General features: G+C 35.1%; 1 protein-coding gene across 13 annotated transcripts in view; it reads right to left on the bottom strand.

The window, feature by feature from the left end:
• The window catches only part of LOC120417311 (protein turtle), a 95,384-nt gene that overhangs the window by 27,726 nt on the left and 47,607 nt on the right, over positions 1–20,051 (bottom strand). For 4 of the 13 annotated variants that reach the window (XM_039579263.2, XM_039579265.2, XM_052709108.1 and 1 more), the window contains 4 exons: positions 15,835–16,687; positions 12,337–12,354; positions 11,693–11,820; positions 638–664 (listed from right to left, as the gene is read on the bottom strand). In XM_039579263.2, coding sequence (XP_039435197.1) covers positions 638–664; positions 11,693–11,820; positions 12,337–12,354; positions 15,835–16,576 — 915 coding nt within the window. In that variant the 5' untranslated portion in view covers positions 16,577–16,687. The remainder of the gene's footprint in view (positions 1–637; positions 665–11,692; positions 11,821–12,336; positions 12,355–15,834; positions 16,688–20,051) is intronic. The other 9 variants (XR_008212303.1, XM_039579268.2, XM_039579269.2 and 6 more) reach the window with 7 other exon arrangements.

Below are 20,051 nucleotides of genomic sequence, written 5' to 3'. Positions count from 1 at the left end.
TCATATTACCCATTGTTGGTAAAAAGTGAGGAAGGCATCAACCACATAGGTGGATTAAGTTAGTTTTTTTTTTTTGAGAGGTTCCAATGAACCAAATTTCCACTTTTTGCTGGAAATTTGGTTTATTGGACCTTTTAAAAAAAACTCCAGATATATTCAACTTCATGAAGGGTCTGAAGAGCCAGTCATTGCACAATTTTCAGGAGTCGGATTAAATAGCTGCTCAATTTTGGTTTACATATGAATATTTTTGGTTCATGTAAAAGTTGTAATATTTCGAACAAACTAACAGCAAGTCAACAATATGGATGAATGACAAACATATTGTTTAAGATTGCTTGACAATGATTGAGGGGGATTAAGTTACATGTAATATTTTGGAAATGCTGGTTTAAGTTTTTTTTAAACGTTCGATTGATCTTCAAATGAAAAAAATATTTTTAAATTATTGAAATAAGAACAAAATTGTTAAATTTCATCTGTTTCTGGTTTTGTTTTATCCAACAGAAATGTTAAATTATGCGAAAAGAGATTTTTAAAAGTATTTTCCAGTTAATAAGTGATGAAGATTGTAAAAATTGATCTAGTTTTTTATAAATCTATGGCATGCAAATCTTCGCTAGAATGTGAAACCAACCTCATCCAAACCTCGCTTTGCCCAGTGCTAGAATAATTGATAAGCGAATAAAACGAGAGAACAAGAGTATATCATACGTATCATAATATTCCGTCATGCTTTCGAAACGAATTACGACAAAGGAACGCAAAAACAAAAACAACCAACTTGGGAAAAAAGGAAAAACAAACTTTGAATTGTTGCTTCTCCGAAGCCCGCGCGGCAACCCCAAATATAGTTCCACTTATCAATACCACTCGAGTGTGTGTTAATAAGTTTTTCCGCATGACTTGAGCCTTGAAATATAGAGCGTATAGACACGGCTGTCGGTGCCAGAACCCCAAAAGTCACCACCAAAAGCCGCCGCGGCTGAGTCCTTGACTTATGCGTATGACTTGAACCGTCCAACCCCGTTACACCTCCACCCCAAGAATTTCCCAAAAACTAACAACGAACAGGAAACCGCGCGGGGGAAAACTGCTTTTTTGGTGGGTCGGCGCTGAACAACTCTACAACTTATAATCATAATAATATCGGAATTTTGCGAGTGTGCCAGAAATTTCCACCCAACTGTGAAAATCGAAGGTTTGGTGTGGGGGTGACATGGGCCCACCGGCAAAATCGTTAATAGACCTTCATGAACCGAAAACAGAGTCACAAACACACATACGTACCGTACGTATGACGTGTATGTGTGCCGGTGGCATTGACGGTCATGAGACTTGGCGTGGCGTGGCGTGACGTGCCACTGGGGGGTTCTAGATGACGGGGATCCCCTTGAAAAGAGGAGAAGGGGGAAGGAGGAGGTCACGAGGGAAATCTGAGGTTCGTGAGGTGAAGCAATTTTCCTGTCCCAAGCCACCTTACAATTTAGCCGATTAACGAGCTGAGTACAGCCATTTCGTTAAGGAGTTTATTTTGCTGGAAATTGGTGAAAGTAGCTTAATAAATTGTAAGTGTTCTATGTAGACAATTATCAACCAGAAATTCACCATTTTATGAAATCATATGTAAGTTCAAAACTTATCAACAGAAGCGTTTTTTGATAATTTGAGATAATAATCAAAACCGATTCCGAAGTAGTCATGATAATTCCGAGAACAACGACATGACTTAGATTGCCATATGTTCCAAATTCATAAAGTTTGGTATGATTTCGTGTCATTTTATGGGAATATAATAACACAGAAGGGTAATTTTTCATTAAGAACAAAACTTTTCATTTTATAATTTCGTGTTCTTTGTAACTTTGCAGAGTTGTTTGTGTAGCAAAATTTTACAAAGTTGTAAAGCAGACATTTACCAAAAAATTATATGTAAACATAAGAAGTTTTGCTCATAAGCATCACGAATTATCGCAATCTTACGATTTTGTTTTATAGTGTTGGTCGTCGTTGATCATGGCCGTTGAAGGCAACCAAACAAAGAGAAAAAAGTAGTAACTTTTACAAAACATTTTTCTGTTCTACAACTTTGTAGATAATTAAAACATTCTAAAAAACAAACCTGCCAAGTAACAAAAAACGCAAAATTTTATAATGAAAACTTTTGCTCTGAATGAAAAATAAAAATAATAATACATTTAAATTTTTACAAAAAAGCATGAATTTATGGAAAAAAACAACTCTGATTTTCACACTTTGCACATTAGAAATCAAACGACGCATAATTTTGTATAAATTTTCACTACTTAAGAGTTTGTGTCAAACTCACAGTGTACATTAAAAAATAGTATTTTTTAAATGCGATATTTTGTGAATATTAAGTATTATGATTTCTTGTAACCTCTATTGCAAATTTAAAAAAAAAATGGAACATTTTTCAAAAACGTATCACCATGTAATTTTTTGTTTTTCTCACTAAAATTTCAAAATTATTGAAAATCTAATCTAAATTTTGCGTCGCCATATTGATATAGAATCCAAATTGCAAATTTAAAAAAAATCTATGAAAACCATGGTTGTTAACGAGTCGAGTCTCGATAATTTTTTAATCGTTATCGTCGGGACGACATGCCGTATTTAAAGAAAATACTTACATTTTCAAAATTTGCAATATGGTTATCAAACAAAGCGAAATTTTGCATTTTCACTTTATTAAAGTTTTTTTTGTAAAAAACTAAAACTTTAGCAAAATACCGTATTTTTACAAAAATACTCAATTTTTAATAATTATCAATAAAGGTATAAAAAACGAATTTGTTATACATTTTCACATTAGGCGCAATCCATAAAGTATGTCACGCTCTAGGGAATGGAGGTGACAATGCGTATTATAAGTAAAGGAAAAGCATTTCAAAGGGAGGGAGGGGGGGGGGGTAAATTTTGGCTGATTTTAGGGTGACGTACTTTATGGATAAAGCCTTTTTAGACTTTTTTTATAAATTACTCGAACTTTCACAAAATACTGTATTACCGTATTATTAACAGTATGGGTATCAAACAGAGCGGAATTTGGCATGCATTTAGAGTTTTTTTTATGAAAAACTAAAATTTTTACAACATACCGTATTTTTTTGTAAAAAACTAAAATACTCGCAACTAACCATACTTTCCGAAAATACTCAAATTTTCAAAAAGCACAAAAGTAAAATTTCAACAAAGCAAATTTTTGAAATTTGAAAAAAAATCTTTTTAAAACTTAGGTGTTTTGTTACAAAAAAAAATGAATATGCTTTAAAAATTTGAGTATCTTGGTAAAAAAATACTGTATTTTGTGATTTTATTCGTAATAAAGTAAAATAGCATACAAAGTTTCTTTCGTTTGATACCCAAAATAGAAGAAAAATTAGAATAATTTGAAAAAAATATGAAGTTCTGCGAAAATTTTATTATTATGCACTAAAATCCAAAACAATTGGAAATCTAAACCAAATTTGCGTCGTTTAAAACCCATATTGTATATTATAAAAAAATATTACTAAACAAATACGATATTTTGTGAACCTTATAGACTTTCAAACTAAAATTCTATACAAAATTTGGCGCCTTTTGATTTCCATATAACAAATAATGAGCACTTTTATTAAAAATAGACTATGTTATACGAATTTTTTATGGAACTAATACTTTTAAACGAACACGTAAATTATAAAAAAGTTAATCAAAGCCGATGCAAATATTTTCCAAAGATGTTGTTCCTCAATCGATGTAGGGCATTACAATAAAAAAAATAATTTAAATTACAGGCCAGAATTTCAACATTTCAATGAAAATGCTTTATACACGAGTAATGTAACAGTTGTTTGCCAATCAGCTTGAACAAATTTTGGACTAAACAATTTTTTTCGCAAACAATTTTTTTTAAGTGTTGTACTTAAAAAATTCACTGAAATTTAAAAAAAATAAACGCACGTTCATGGAGAAAAAAGTTTCCAAAATCGTGAACAAGCGTTCATGAAAATGGGAACCACGAACAAAGCGTTCAAATCCCATGGTACGAAATCGTTGTTCACGATTTTGGGAACTCCTGTTTTGCCGTGTAAACATGTTAAAAATGGTTATAAACTCAGGGGGATGCATTTAAATTGATCTCAGCTATTTGTATTCAAAATTTCGTTAAATTTTATGTCAAATTTTAAGGAGACAACAACGAAAATTTTTTGCAACAGCCTAAAAAGTAAATTTGAATGAGTTATCATTATCAATAGACGATAAAAGCATCGATTGCTATTTTTTTATATATATAATTCTTAATAAAAATTTATAATTTATACAATCATCTCATTAATCAAACTACACACTAAAAAAATATTAATATTACATTGAATGTAAATACGAATCGAACAGAAAACTCGGTCGTGTAATTGAAAATGTGATGTAATTTTGTGGTTAGACGACGCAAATCAAACGCAAATTGTCCAATTTTCTTGGCAATGGTTTTATCTGAATTTTACATTATCCGAAACGTAATAACACGATACGTTTGATGCACATAGCTGGAGCGTGTTAATTCGTTTAATTTTACATCAAATAAGCCACAATTTTAAACCAACCCAGTGCTTTTCTCTTGAGAGTGCAGTTTGTCACTTTCGAAATGTCAGCCATCTTCGACAACGCGAAACGAGAGTCGACGCAAATTTATTTTTTGGAAGAAAAACCTAGCAGCAGTCTGGAACAATTTCCGAAATTTGCTTCCACCGGCCAAAAAGGACATAGAAAACCCGTACCCAAAGTAAGTGCTCAAAGATTCCGACAAATTAGTACGATTTGTGACATTGCTTGTTTCCTTTGTTTTCCTGTTTCAGTGCGCTGAAAATCCGGGCCATGTTCCGAAGTGTAGCGGGAGCGGAATCTTATGCAGGCCTCTCACCAAGCATTCCGGGATCAAACAGAGTGATGATGACCAGAAATGCTCCCAGCAACCGCATCGCTGGAAGCCCTAGAAATTCGAGGAGCTCCCCTCCCGGGCCGGACCGTTCGTTTCGGCAGCTGGTTCCGTGCGTGTTGGCGTCTTTTCCGTGGTCAAGGAGGAGGTCAAGGTCTGAATCTTGATGACCCGGCCAGATGCCTGTTCAGCCTGTGACCAGACGGAACTGATTTTTCTGACTGCTAGTGTTTTGGTCTCCGGCACTGGTGAGTTGGGGGCAGGCTTACAGAAAATGGCCATTTCAACGCGAGCAGAGCAACAAGGAATGTCAGAACTTTGGTCGTGTGTTCGTTTACAAAGTGTTATTGTGAAAAAATGTTTTGTGATTGAAAATAAAAATATGAATAAAGTTAACCAATTTCAATTTTAAAATGATGGTATCAAATCTGAAAGAAATACTTTAACATTTTAGTCTATGTAGCCGGTTTGATTTTACATTCGTGTAATTCTCAAGTAGTGTAATTTTACTTGACCATTTTTTTAGCTTTCATCTTCGTGTAATTTTAAAATCAGACGTAATTTTGCGTCTTATGATACGCTCCAGTTATGTGCATCTAAAAGACGTAAAATCACATGATTATTTTTTGGTGTGTATTATTAAAACCTTTTCGCTTATTTTCCAAATTGAACAAGTATAGATCCTTATCCAACACTGAAATCGATCTACTTTAAAAACTCTTCTGATCACAAAAAACGACCCCCTCTCGACACAACAATCTCTCCCCCGGTAGGTGTCTCGGCTAATAACCCGTACGAATTCATTACCCTTTTTTTTTTTGGTCGGCACGCGCACGAGGGAACGACAAAACCGGTATGATAATATCGGCGGGAAAAATGTGCGAGAAATTTTGAGAATGCCCCCCTTTCTCACACCCCTCTAGTGGGAAATTAATTCCAACGAAGACGGAAAGGTGCGGAAAATTGTGGGGGTGGGGTGCGAATTTCGAGTGTACACACAACGAACTCGTTTAAATTATCGATGACATTGGGCGATAAGGTTAAGGGCCGAGGTGAAGAGAGGTAATTTTGGGGGAACGATTTCATACACTTCTAGTGAAGAGTGAAGTGGGGGCTTATAATAGGTACTGCTCTATTTGCGAGCGGAAGTCGAACGTGTTGGGTTGTGTTTCCTGTGAGGTGTTTGGAGCTTCCTCGGTGGAAATTGGTATTTCACGTGTTTGGAGGGTTGTTGATATTTCTAACTAAGTAGAAAGGAAGTTGTTTGACCTTTACAATTTATTTTGCATGACTTAGGAAGAATTTGAATATACTGTTTTCACACTACAAATATAAAAAAGGTTAAACAAGCCGTAGGGAAATCTCTTCCAAATCCAATCTAAAATTATGAGCCAAACTACAAGTCTGAAACATAAATCAAAGTTCCACTAGACTTGTTCCAATCAGTGCCAGAGTGCAGTGTCACCGAACAGCAAACTCAGCATGATTGCACAAACCTCTGTCTCAAAAGTTAATTTCAATCGCAATCCGGTTCCCCTCCCTCCCCACCGGCAACTTCACAACTTTATCCCACACCGGCAAGTGAGAGTGACCACAAAATATCACCTTCCATTTTCGCAAAATTTTCTGATATGCACCACCGAGCAAAACTTCAACTTGGTCTTGTGCTCTGCAGCATGTCGCAAAACAATGCACTTTTTCCTCTCCTCTCTCACTCAGCTCAAGCAAAAACCGCTATAAACCAACGACGACGGAGTTTCTGCCCCGGCAAACCTCAGAGACCACGTCCGATTTCCTGTCGTCGACGACGACGACGCCGCATAGAACCAGTCTTGCGGTCTTTTCTTCCCTCCTCCCTCGGCTTGGCTTCGGCTTTATTTGTGTTGTTGATTTTCACCTTGTTATGTTGGCCCGCATCCGGAAATCAGTTTTTTCTTCTTCTTTTTATGTGCTTCGCACAGGGCGTTTAACTTGGGGGTCTCCCCCTTGTTCCCCCTTTGGCGACTCATTAAACTATATCGAAATTCTTGAAACATCGATGCCGTCGGTGAGGAAGAAGAGCGCCATGATTGAAAAAGATTTTGCGTGAGAACCCTGAAGAAGAAAAAAATGGGGAACGAAACGTTAAAATAGTAAGTTAAACGTTGTTGCATTTTGTTAAGGATCTTAAAGTGTAAATTTAAAACTTCTTAGTTCAACTTTTTGCATGAATTTAAAGATTTTTCAAATATCCTTTTCTTTCCTTATAACCAAAATTAGTTTTCAAACTCCTTACTTATTGTCTTTTTTAAGGTAAAACGGGACGCCAGTTCTTGGAAAATTTGTTCCACTTGTATCAATTTCTGAACTCGACAGATTGCTTGCAACCGACCTAGCATCTGCAAATTTTTTCTTAATTTTCGTTAACTCGAGTCGTGGTATCAATAGGGCGTTGCCTTCCCGTTTCACCTTAACATGACCCAATTTACAATATAACAATACTGCAAAGTGCTTTTTAGCATCCATTTGAGTGTTGAAAAGTACAACTTTTCAGCACTTGTATCGATAAGTATTTGATTTGAAAAAATAATTTCAAAGGGTGATGTAAAAAATATAAAAAAAAATGTATTCAAATCATTGCAAAACTTGTTTTTTCCAACTGATGCTGAAAAAAATCATTTTGCAACTTGTTGCATAAATTAAAGTTCGATACATTGTGTTCGGCAAAATTTTAGGTAAATGATACAGCTGAAAGGAATCCCAAAAACTCTGTTATATACTTGAATGAACTAATTCATAACTACAATATATTTAATAAAAACTAAATTAATGTCCCTCTACTCTGAACGGAAAAAAATGTTTGCTACTGCCAATATTAAAAAAAAATGCAACGGAACATTTTATTTTAATTTTTTTGTAATTTTCATTTTTAAAATTTCAAAAATAGTTCAATATAATATTAAAAGTTTTTGGCGGTTCAGGCGAAAACAAAATCCAAATTTTAGAATTCTAAGCCTGAATTGGAAGCAAATTGATTATTACTATTAGTATTATTACTATTATGATTAGTGTTTATTTATTTTTTTTTATATTGTTTAAAAACATTATTTCAATTATGCTAAGTGCCCTATTTGATGAAAAATACAAAATAAACGTTGTACAATAAAATAAATAAAATAAAAATAATAATATGAAATGGTTTACAATCAATGAAAATTAAAATTTTCTGCAGTATTTTTAGCCCCCTGATTTTTAAGGAGAATTGTTGAAGCCGGGACTCGTGGTGAAGGGGTAAGCGTGATTGCCTCTCACCCAGTCGGCCTGGGTTCGATCCCAGACGGTCCCGGTGGCATTTTTCGAGACGAGATTTGTCTGATCACGCCTTCCGTCGGAAGGGAAGTAAATGTTGGTCCCGGACTAACCTAAAAAAAGGTTAGGTCGTTAGCTCAGTCCAGGTGTAGGAGTCGTCTCCCTGGGTCCTGCCTCGGTGGAGTCGCTGGTAGGCAGTTGGACTAACAATCCAAAGGTCGTCAGTTCGAATCCCGGGGTGGATGGAAGCTAAGGTGTAAAAAGAGGTTTGCAATTGCCTCAACAATCAAGCCTTCGAACACCTAGTTTCGAGTAGGAATCTCGCAATCGAGAACGCCAAGGCAATGCTGTAGAGCGAATAATTTGATTTGATTTTTTTGTTGAAGGGGGGGAACAAAACCTGTAAAAAAAATTGCAATGGCCTAAATTTTTGAAGAAAAAAAAATGAATTTTCAAAAATAATGAAAGTGCATCAATTTTGCATTGATTTAAACGTTGTTACATATGGGCTACTGAAAGAAATTTTAAAACATCAATAAATGTATTTAAACAATCTTTTTTCAATAGTTTAAATTCTTTTTCGTGTCTGTATTTCAAAAATCCAAAAGTCTTAAAGTGCCCTGTTCAATTAAAGTAAATAAAAACATTTTACAGTGTATTCCCTGGTTTTTCCAGAAAATTTTAAATTTTAGAAATAGTTTTTTCTTGCTCCCAAACCTGGGAAAATGTTGAAATTTGAAGAAACAAAATTGCAATGGTCTTCAAAACATAATATGAAAAAAAAACAAAATAATTTTTTTTAACTCATAATTATTTTTATAAAGTCATAATGTTTAAACTGACGATGTCTCGCCACCTATTGTTCCAATTGTCAATGGTATCTAATTTAACAATTTGATATCATCTTATTTGTTTTTTTTTTTTTTTTTTTTTGGGAGGGTGATCCAGCCGCACATCGTTGATGTCGAAACCTCTAAACTGGGCCCTCGTCCTGTCACGTCCGTCAGTAGTCTTGTCGTACATTACAACTAGAATCAGATCTGCCAATGAATTAGTACACTTCGACCAAATAAACACTGACGCTGTATGGATCTGACTCTAGAATAAATGCACAGTTGTGTGTTATTCATAAGTCCAAACTGTTCAATTATTCATATAAGTCCAAATTTTCACTGCGGATAACTACCCAACTTGAATTGAATACAAGATTTAAAGCAACCTATCCGAAAGCTACTCTTATCTCAAATCCCCGACATTTTAATTAATAGCCAAAAAACGTTTCTTTTAAAACCTGTCTGGCCTCTTAAAAAAAAAAAAAAGAATAACAGTTCATATTTTACAAGTTGTGAATTGAAAAAGAGACGACCATTTGTTCGTCAGAATTCTAGTAGATCCTCGATTCGCAACAATGGTCGATACAATCATAATCCGACAACCGTTAGTTCAACAGATCAACGAATTTAGTCCGATATCATTTCACTATTGATTGATCGAGACTCTATGGAAATTTTGACAAATCAGAATGGTTTTTATGCTACTTGAATGAAAATCACCGATTCTGATAGAATTACTAAATTCACTGTTACTAATTTTGTCCCTAAATAACTAAAGGCAAAGTATAAAAAAATGATATTTATAGTTAAAATCCTAAATTCTTCAAAACCTATTTTTTTAAAAACACGCATCCTAACCTGACACCCACATTAAGATAGGGAAAAATCATATATGTAGCGGTTCATTGTACAAATGTGATATTTCCACTATCAGAGAACCTCCTTGTCTCGATGACAGCTTACCGGCCATCGATTAAGCCCTGAGACTGCGCCAAAGTGGGTTCTCGCAGCATTAAGTGGTGTCCATGTGTAAAAATGGAAGCTTCAGCAATATACTGAACACTTCGATTTTAATTCCACATCGAATCAAATCATACTCTTTGCCAAACAAGCATCAAACCTATGACACTCATTATGACAAAGCCCAGGGAATTTGATATCATCTTATTTGTTGGAATCAATGCATGCCACCTTCAAAAACTACAAAAATAAATAAAAATGACAGAACTGAATTATGTTTTCCCCCTTCTAAGGCATACCCTAAAAGTAATTTTTTTTATCTAAAATAAAATTATCCAAAAGCCAAATCAAGAATTACAAAATATAATCTTGAAGTTGGTTGGTTTTTTGGAGAATTATTCTGGATTATGTTAGTGATCCCTGGTAAAAACAAAAGCCCGAGTGGAATAAACCAAATACTCAATAGTGGAATAATAGATTTGATAATTTCTCTGAATCAACAAGATATTACATTTTGTCAACTAAAAGAAGTCAACAGTGCAATATTATTTTTATAAATTGTAATCTGAAGTTCTAAACGTTTAAAAAAGCTTTTTGATTTTTTAAACGTCGCAAAGAACTACTAAAATATTTAAAAAAAATGTTCAATGAAAAATATTGTTGCTAATCTGATAAAATCTAAACCTAGGAAGGAGCAATTTTATAAAAAAGATTGTTTCATTTTTTCAAATCTTAAATTCAATCTTAATTAATAAAGACAAAATTGGAATGTAATACTTTTTAATATACACCTTTTTACAAATCAACCTTTTCCTTCGTGGCGCCCATCATCCAATTGATTGCCAAACGGTTCATTTGACGCCACCCCCTTCCACCTCTCTCTCATCTCAAACACCCCCCAGATCTTCCAGGCAGCGAACTAATTATTTAATTGGACCATAATAACCTTCCACAAGCGTCACTAAGCCCGAGACTGTCGGCATGGAACACCTTCCTGCCCTGGCATTATTGCCTTTTGGCTAGTGACGAGGACGGTGGCGCGCGGGAAAAATGAATTCCTCTCCGCATTAGAGAGGAGAAAATCACGAAATTCTGGGCCAAGACTGCTGCTGCTGCTGCGGCAGCGCAAATTAGTACTGCTGAGTGATATTGATAAATAAAACTAGAGAGTAGGGGTTCATGGTGCAAGCAGTAAAAATAATAATCACGCATTCGCAATCGCATTTGGAAAAAAGTTAAAGTAAGGTAAAACAATCGACTGGAGAGAGTATACAGAGTCGTAATATTCGGCGAAATACAGCAAAACTATCATTCGATTAATGCAAATGAGTAACGAGTAACTGAAACGGATAAATCGCGTCTTCTTAGCGAGTGTAACTGAAGGGGCTTATTTTACGATTTTTACGCAACGAATCAAATTAACTAAAAGTAAAATATCAAACAGCGGTTAACGTTAATATCAATAGCTACTTATGTATGCGAAGAGGAAAAGAACTATTTTATTCGAACACTTTTTCGAACATGAATCCCAATTTTTCTAATTTCGGGGGAAATCCCTAAACATCTCCGACGACGAACCCGACGACGGACCAACCCGACCGATCGTGTAAAAAAAGTAAACAAACTGGAGAAAATGGATTAGGAGTAGAGAGTTGAGTCGATAGCGTACCGTTTCGCTCACCTTCTTCTCCCACTGTAGGACGTAGGGAACGGGATGATCGCCGGGGAACTCGACGTGGCAGTTGAACACGACACTCTCGCCGAGGATGGCGGTGATGTGCACGGCATCCTGGGGGGCTGTGGGTGATAAGAAGATTATAAAAGAGATGCATTAAAATTACGAAAATACAAATCTATTAACTGCATAGTTTTGGTTATTCCTGGAAGCGAAGCCCTTTTTTTCAGCCCATTAACGAAACATGAAACAAAAATAGGTATTGTAAAGTTGTAATAGTTTACGGAACGAACAATAGTTGTTGAAAACAAAACACAAAATTCAAAAAAAGGGGTCGATTCTAAGCTCTGGAAGATTAAATAAAAATTGAATGTTTTGTAATTTAATGGTTTTAAGAGTAATATTGTGTAGTTGTGTAAATGTAGTTCAAAAACTATGATAGATCTATTAAAATAAAATAAAATGCTCAAAACTGACTTGGAATTGTTTAACTTGTTATATAGTGTTAACTAGTTTGAAACATAATCAAAAATGTATAAAAAGCAACAAAAAAAACTATAAATAATATTGGAAATGTAGAATATGTTATTGAGTATTGTAACTGTCATGAACATCTGAACGTATACTGATAAACTTACGAGTAAGTGTCTTCCGAGCTGTAAAAATCAACAATATGTAAAGTGTTATGTTTGGAAATAAACAAACTAATCAAAACTCTGTGTTTGATATTGTTTCACAAAATTGTTTAAATGACAAGAGCTGATCACTTTTTTTCTGACATAAAACCATGCTCCATAAAAAATGTTGAAATTTCGTAAGGAGAAAAAATCACACAGAAAAACATCAATTCCTGTAATTGTGAATTGTGTTCATGAATTTGGGAACCACAAAGGAATGTTTACATGAGTAGGGTAGAGTAGTCATCAATGAGACACGGGGAACAATGATAAAATGGCTCTCACAAGTCGTAGTTTCAACCAATCAGACTCATATTTGGGGGAAAGGTGTGTCTACTGGATACACGTCTGCCATATTAGTGGCTTTGGTTATGGACGCTCCCTTGAAAAGTAATTCATAAATGTTTGATTATGGGGTGTAAAAGTAAATTATGGACAAAAAATACTTTTTCGCTCGTAGACTGCCATTTAGACCAAAACTAATATTTCTTCAAATTTCTTTCGACGTTCCATAGGGATTAAGTTGGGCTACAATGTCCTTTCATTAGATTTGGCCAAAATTTAGAATATACCCAGAATCCAGGGCTGTCTCATTGTTCCCCACTCATTTCAGCCCATGGGGAACAATGAGACACTTTGATTTTTCTTCAATAAACTTTTCAAAATCGATGGAAATCTTTCAAAACATGAATTAAAAGTGATTTTTGGCATATTTATAGAGTTTAAACTTCATTTAACCAAAAATACTAAGTTATTTGGTATTAATATATGGATTATACAAAATTTCAATACTTTTTAGTGTAACTTTTGTTATTAAAAATTTCATGTTGGCAAAATTGCTCTAAAATGTTCAAGGCAAGTCACCTGCAATGGAACAATACAAAAACATGATGTTTTGCTAGAAAAATGTTGATTTTCGTAAAATGTCTCATTGTTCCCCAGCTGTCTCATTGTTCCTACCAAGTGCGTCTACAATGAGACAGTTGAATAACTCTGGCTGTAGATGTCGGATCGATCTCATATTTTGGTCAATGTTAGAACACATTAAAAGAAAGATAATGCAACTAAAAGCTCATTAAAACATGCTAATGAAAAAATTTGAAAAATCGTTGAAAGTTGAAAACCAAAAGTGTCTCATTGATGACTACCCTACCCTATGGTCTATCAGCGCTATAAACGAGAATTTTCACGATTCACGATTTCAAGAATTGACTTTTTTTCCGCGTACGGAAGGGTTGAAAACAAAAAATTAAGGCCACGTGGTTTATGCACGAGCCCTATGAACAATTAAAGAAAAATCAATACAAAATTCAATTTTAACAAAAACATTATTTTTGAAGAAAAAAATATTTTTCGAAATGCAAATTTTGAACCTGATCTTCCGATAGAAATTTTGAGTTTAAGCAAGACCAACATAAAAAAATAATTTAGGTTTTAGACCCTTTTCAAATGCTAGTTTTATGCTTGAAATTGTTACAATATTTGTTTAGCAGAAATCAGATAATTTTGAACTCTGATCATTCTGATAGAAATATTATCAACATTTTTAACTAAAGACTAACATTTTAAGAAAAAACCTTAATTTACACTTTAGGCATTTTCAAATGTTAGTCTTGAGTTTAAAATTTTTACAATATTTTGATTTCTGATCTTTCCGATAAAAATATTATAGAAAATTTTAACTCAAGACTTACATTTAAAAAAACTTTGATTTACGGTAGAAATATTACCAAATTTTAAACTAAAGACTAACATTTTAAAAATACCTTAACTCACATTTTAGCCCTTTTTAAATGTTAGTATGGAGTTTAAATTTTTCTACAATATTTTTTTGCAGTTATCAGAAAATTTTGAAATCTGATCTTTCCGGTACAAATATTAATCTCAAAAAAAAATATCTTCAAAAACTTTTAGACGAATTTATAGAAAATTATCAACATTATCAAAATTTATGTTAAGTACTATTTGATTTAAAATCCTATGTTGCATCTAGGAATAAAGAGATTTTTTTCGACCGTTTGTTCGAAGTTTCCAAAAATAATATTTATATCCAAAAAAATACCGAAGAATTTGAAACTCTTTAAAAAATTAACGGGAAAATTTGTTAAAGAGGGAATTGTTTTATATTTATCTGTGGACACCTATTTCAACCTTACGACAGGGTTGCAAAATTCTCAGAGATTTCGTTGAATCGATAGGCAATTTATTTCGTTTAACAAAAACATTTCCTGATTTTTCTAAAGGGCAATTCTTTGCGAACTTTGTGAGAACCTTCCCTGTGTCCAAAGAAGGCATTTTTGTCATCGGTTCTCTATTAGAGAATTTTGGGTTTTCATGTAAAATTATCATTTAAACCCAAAATATGACCAAAAATCGATTTTTCGACACTTTGGATCAATTCTGAGGGCAGATTCAGATTCAGCGGGCAAAATTACATGGAAAAACATATATTTGGACAATTTTCGAAATTCGTTAGGGTGGTCCCATAAGGTTTTCCCTTGAAAATTAGACTTTTTCAAATGAAAATATCTCGAGTTTAAAGAAAAACACCCCTGAGATTTGTAGTGCTGGATCTCTTCTTTCAAATGCAACCTAGTGCTTAAAATTTGGCTTGCGCCTTTTCGAGATATTTAAGTTTTAAATTTGCATCTTTTTTACTTAAAAGTCGCTGTAACTTGTGACCCTTAAGTCCAAATTTACTTGTCAGATAATAAAAATGTTTGTTTTTTAGAGCTCTAAAAGTGCCCCGAATACCACTTTTCTCTAAAACTTAACCCTGAATTGCCACGTTAAAAAAAACTGATTTTTGAAGATTTGCTCAGATGCTTTCTATAAATTTGGTCGTAGAAGGCGTAGATTACGAGATAAAATTTTGGTGTCTTCGACAAAGTTGCTTGGATTGGCAAGCCCGTCAACTTTCTAGAAGACGAAAAAAAATCCCAAAAATATTCCTGTAAAGTTAGATTTCCAAAATCACCCTAATCGTGAACCACCCTAATTTTCAACCAAACCAAAAGTTGCCCCTTTCCATATGCAACAACTCTTCTGAAGACACCAAAGCTCCAAAACTTAACCATTTTTCGGAAAATCCATTTTCCACTTAATTTTGCGATCTGGACCACCAAACAAAAAATGCATATATTAAAAAACCCTGTTTCTTGCGAGGCAATTTTTTGATACATTTGGTGTCTTCGACAAAACAAAAAATTCTATCTTTTAAGGTGTGGCTAAGCAAGGGCAAACATTATTTGAATGCGTAATGATTTTTTGATAAAAGGTGGATTTGAAAAAAATCAACATTTCGGCAATTTTTTTTTTTTTTTTTTTGTAAAATCGAACTTGCAGTCGAGAAGAACTTTTGAGGTATTTTTTTTTTTTGCTGGCGAACTTCTCTCATTCAAGAAAGAGAGAGAAAAGATTAGAAATAAGAAGTTTCAAAACGATAAAAGGACTACTCACCAGGAGGACTAATTGAGCTAGTGCATAGGGTGATGCAGAGCAGCAGCACAAACGATGAGATCAGCCAGTTCAACGCCGCCGCACTGCAGCTGTAGTGTTCGTTCAATTTGTTAGTGCTAAGACTGAGATTTCGCCGCCGCGCCGCTAGTGCCCGCTCGATGCTACTACTACTGCTGCTGCTGGCGTTGCTGACGATGCTGCCACTTCTGCTACTAAGACTATTCGATTCTCTAGTGGCCCTCCTGCAACTGCCGGCCCTGCTATAGCTAGTGGTTTCGTTATTACTAGTGTTGTTGTTGAGATAATAATTGTTGTTGTTGGTTGTCGCCGACTTGGATTTAGAATCTGTTGTTGTGGTTGTTGTGGTGGTTGCTGCCGTCGAAGTGGCTGCAGCAACCGCTTGCTTCTTCTTGATGAAGATTGTTGCGTTTAGACTACGGCGCACCTTGGCATGGTGAAAACTGGACACGTGCCGGTAGTTGGCCTGCTGACTGTTGCTGCTGACCGTGGGCACTGTCGGCTGCTGATGATGGTGACTTCCGGCGGCACCACAGGACGCAGAAGACGATGAAGAAGACGTTCCCGCTGTACCTACTGCTGCTGATGCCGGGGCCGTGCCGCGTTGGGCTTGGGCCGGGTTCGAGGCTCTGTTGCTGCTGGCGTGGCTGGCTGTGGCTAGCGATTGCGACCGGCTTAATGCCTGACACCACCGGAATGCCCCAGGGTCCACGCACATGCCCATGCCTCTGATCCCATAGTCACTATGCTAACGCATCGTTGGCGCTCATTGGCTCAGCTTTTTTCGTCTCAGAGCAGAGATTGGATCACGCGCGCAAGGGAGAGAGTGTGTCACCTGTTGACAAAGAGAAAGAAAGAAAAAACAAGAATAAGAAGGTGAGACAAAAGGAAAACCAATTAACACCGCGCTCAAGATGATGAAAAGCGCATAAAAGCTACCCCCTTGCCCCCCCATTACTAACATTCCCTCCTCTCCCACACCTTCCCCAGTGTTATTCCCGGAAAGCGTGGGTTAATGGCTGTAGTTAGCTTCTTTTTATGGCCACTAAAACGAGAGAGAAACCCCGAGCGTCCGTCACAACACACTCGCAGGAAAAAGAATGACGAGCTTTGGGATGATTATCCCCACCCCTCTGATGAGTCGGCGTAGAATTAAATTCCGCGGAAGCTTCCCCTGCTAAAGCCATCGCAGAACTAAATACACACACTCACAAAAGAAGCGGTTCTTTAACGATCATTCGGGCCTGTAATTGCTGTTGTAAAATTTGCAAGTATTCGAAAAGTTTTGCCGCTCAGTTACGCATCAGGTAACTGAAGTGCGTCCGCGACTTGGATGTAACAGGGACGTTGGTTTTAGGAGGGGCATAAAAACATTATATTATAACAACAACTGATGCAGAACTTTTCTGAAAATTGTTTTTTTTTTCCAAAATTTTAAATGATTGCTGATTTTTTCCCATATTTTGTTTGAAGGACAGAAGTGGTCGTCACCGTTGCATACAACAACTTTGAAATCGAATGAAAAATGTCATCTTTGCTCAGATATTTTAGTCTTTCAAACTTACCAGACATTTTAATTTTTATCAACGTCCACCACGATGAATGTATATTTTTAGATTTTTTTTTCAACAAACAGCAACAATAATCCTATACAAAAAAGTCCCGAAACCCAGATTTGTTTTTCTTTACCAGATTTGCTTTTGAAAATATGGATGTCTTAAAATAGTCCAATTTGTTTTCTTTAACCTTGTTTAACTCGTTGAACTATACCAAGTTAAGTGTTATTTGAAAATATGAAGTTGCAATATACATAAACCATGTAACATACAGTATAAGAAAAGTTGTAACAGTTCCAAGAAAATTAAGTTCAAATTATGGTGCGATAGAGGTTTAACACAATTTATTTTCCTTTTTTACAAAAAAAACTTTCCATACATTTTCAAATATTGATCTATTTTGCTATCCCATTCAGCCAACTAGTTATTTTTTTTTAATAATGGTCAAAATTCTATTGAATTTTTAAGTATTTTTTTGTTATGCCGCAGTTTTTCAAATTTAAAGTTTCTATGTTTGTTTATTTTTGAAAACAATATTGGCACAGAGCTAAGAAAATTCCCTAAATTTTATTTTTGCATTGATACGACCTCGATTTTTGGTGAAATTTTCTGCTTTTTCAATTAAATAAATATTTCTAAATTTTACAAACAAGAATTATTTTTTGAAAGGGAAAAACACTTGTTTTAGACATTTTCAAATTTTGAGCTAGATTTTAAAATTTTGGAATAATTTTTGAATGCAAGGAGAAGATTCAATGATAAAAAATGAAAATTTGGTCAACTTATAGGGCTATTTATGTAGGCATCACTGAAAGAATCTCTCGTTTTCCTGTTTTTTTTTCTTTGCATGGCCATATCTCAGCAACCAAAGGCCATAAAAAAAACAAAATGTTGAAAAACATGGAAACGGCGACTTTTTTCAAAGAGCTACTTCAAAAATGGCTTTAACTTGAAAACGGTCACGGTCCACGGTTGTTTAAAATAATTTTTCAAAAATTCTATTGTCAAAGATTTTTACCCTTTCTGGAATTTTCAGAATGGAATGCGTTTTATGTCCCTGAAACATATAAAAAAAAATGAATAAGTGTGTTTTTGGAGATCAATATAAGTCACAAAAAGTGATTTAAAAATCAGCAAAAAAAATGATTTTCACATATAAATTTGCATGGAAAATGGAAAAACATGGACGAACTGATGATACAAAATGTCTTCTTTGGGCATACAGAAGGCAATTGTTTTCAGCCAGGATAAAAATTTAAAAATAAAAAATAAATGGAAAAAGGCTCATTTACAGAAATGGTAAATAAACAAGAATTAATGAAAATGACGGTTACTATAATAGAATTTTTGAAAACGTTTAAATTCAGTATTTCCTCATAAAACTTTTTAAAGAACTATAGATATTTCGGGGGGGGGGGTCTCGTGGCGCAGGGGTAGCGGCTTCGGCTGCCGATCCCGATGATGCTAAGAGACGCGGGTTCGATTCCCGCCTTATCCACTGAGCTTCTATCGGATGGTGAAGTAAAACGTCGGTCCCGGTTTCTCCTGTCTCGTCAGAGGCGCTGGAGCAGAAATCCCACGTTAGAGGAAGGCCATGCCCCGGGGGGCGTAGTGCCAATAGTTTCGTTTCGTTAGATATTTGAATGAATGAAGAAAATACACAAGAAATTACTTCAAAAACTATTTTTAAAGAATGTAAAAATAGGTTCAAAGTAAAAAATACCTCAAAAGTCATAAAAGCCTGAAAAATATTAGGGTGACAGGAAAAAAAATAAATCTTAAGAGATACCCCCTGGCTCGATTCTTTAGGTAAAAATAAGTAACTGTGCCAATTGTGAGTCAAATCGGTTCAGGTTGAAATGAAAAACCCTGATGAGTTATTAGCGATTTAAAGAAGACGTATTTGTATGAAAAGAATTTTTTCGCCAACTGTAACGATCTATATTCTATAGTGACCCGATTTGGCTCAAACTTGGCAAAGTTTTTTTCCCCCTAAATAATCAAGCGAGGGTGTATGTAACACATGTACAAATTTTACTGTAATGAAATGCAATATATTTTAAAAGACTTTTATTTTGTTAAACTTTTTAAAGAGCTGTTCAATTTTGTTTATTTGATGTTTTATCCTACGTCTGAACTAACTTGCAGGCTTTCAGGCTTGATATACATATTTCACAATAGATAAATTTAAATCCAAAAGCTGGCCGCCCCAGCTTACATTTGATTCTCAGCATTTCAAATTAATCAACTCAAACCTTAAATTTTGCCATTAAACTCCAGCTTTAAAAACACAATTTTGAAGCGCCCATGCCCACTAATAACGTCTCATTCACTGCAACTAAAAAAAAACACCAGAACAGAACCATTTCAGCAACTGCACAGCAGCAGCAGCAGCAGTTGTTTGCGGTGTGGTCCGCTTCAGCGCGCCAGGTCAACGTCAGGTCAGGTGGTGCCCGTTGGCAATAGTGGCGTTGGCCGTGTCAGGTTCCTCGCCACGGTTGTAACTGAGAACCTCTTTATTGGCGTGCTGTAGTTGCAGCAGCGTAAATTTCAATTATGCTCCATGGCAGTTCGGAAAGTTTGTATTTCATCACGAGTGCACGAAACGAAGAAAGCAACCGGGGCAAAATTCTTAATTGAATA

This window comes from Culex pipiens, chromosome 2 (genome assembly GCF_016801865.2).
Source record: "Culex pipiens pallens isolate TS chromosome 2, TS_CPP_V2, whole genome shotgun sequence".
Lineage (NCBI taxonomy): Eukaryota > Metazoa > Arthropoda > Insecta > Diptera > Culicidae > Culex > Culex pipiens.
Note: the sequence above shows the minus strand (reverse complement) of the source record. Positions and strands in the feature narration are given on the sequence as shown.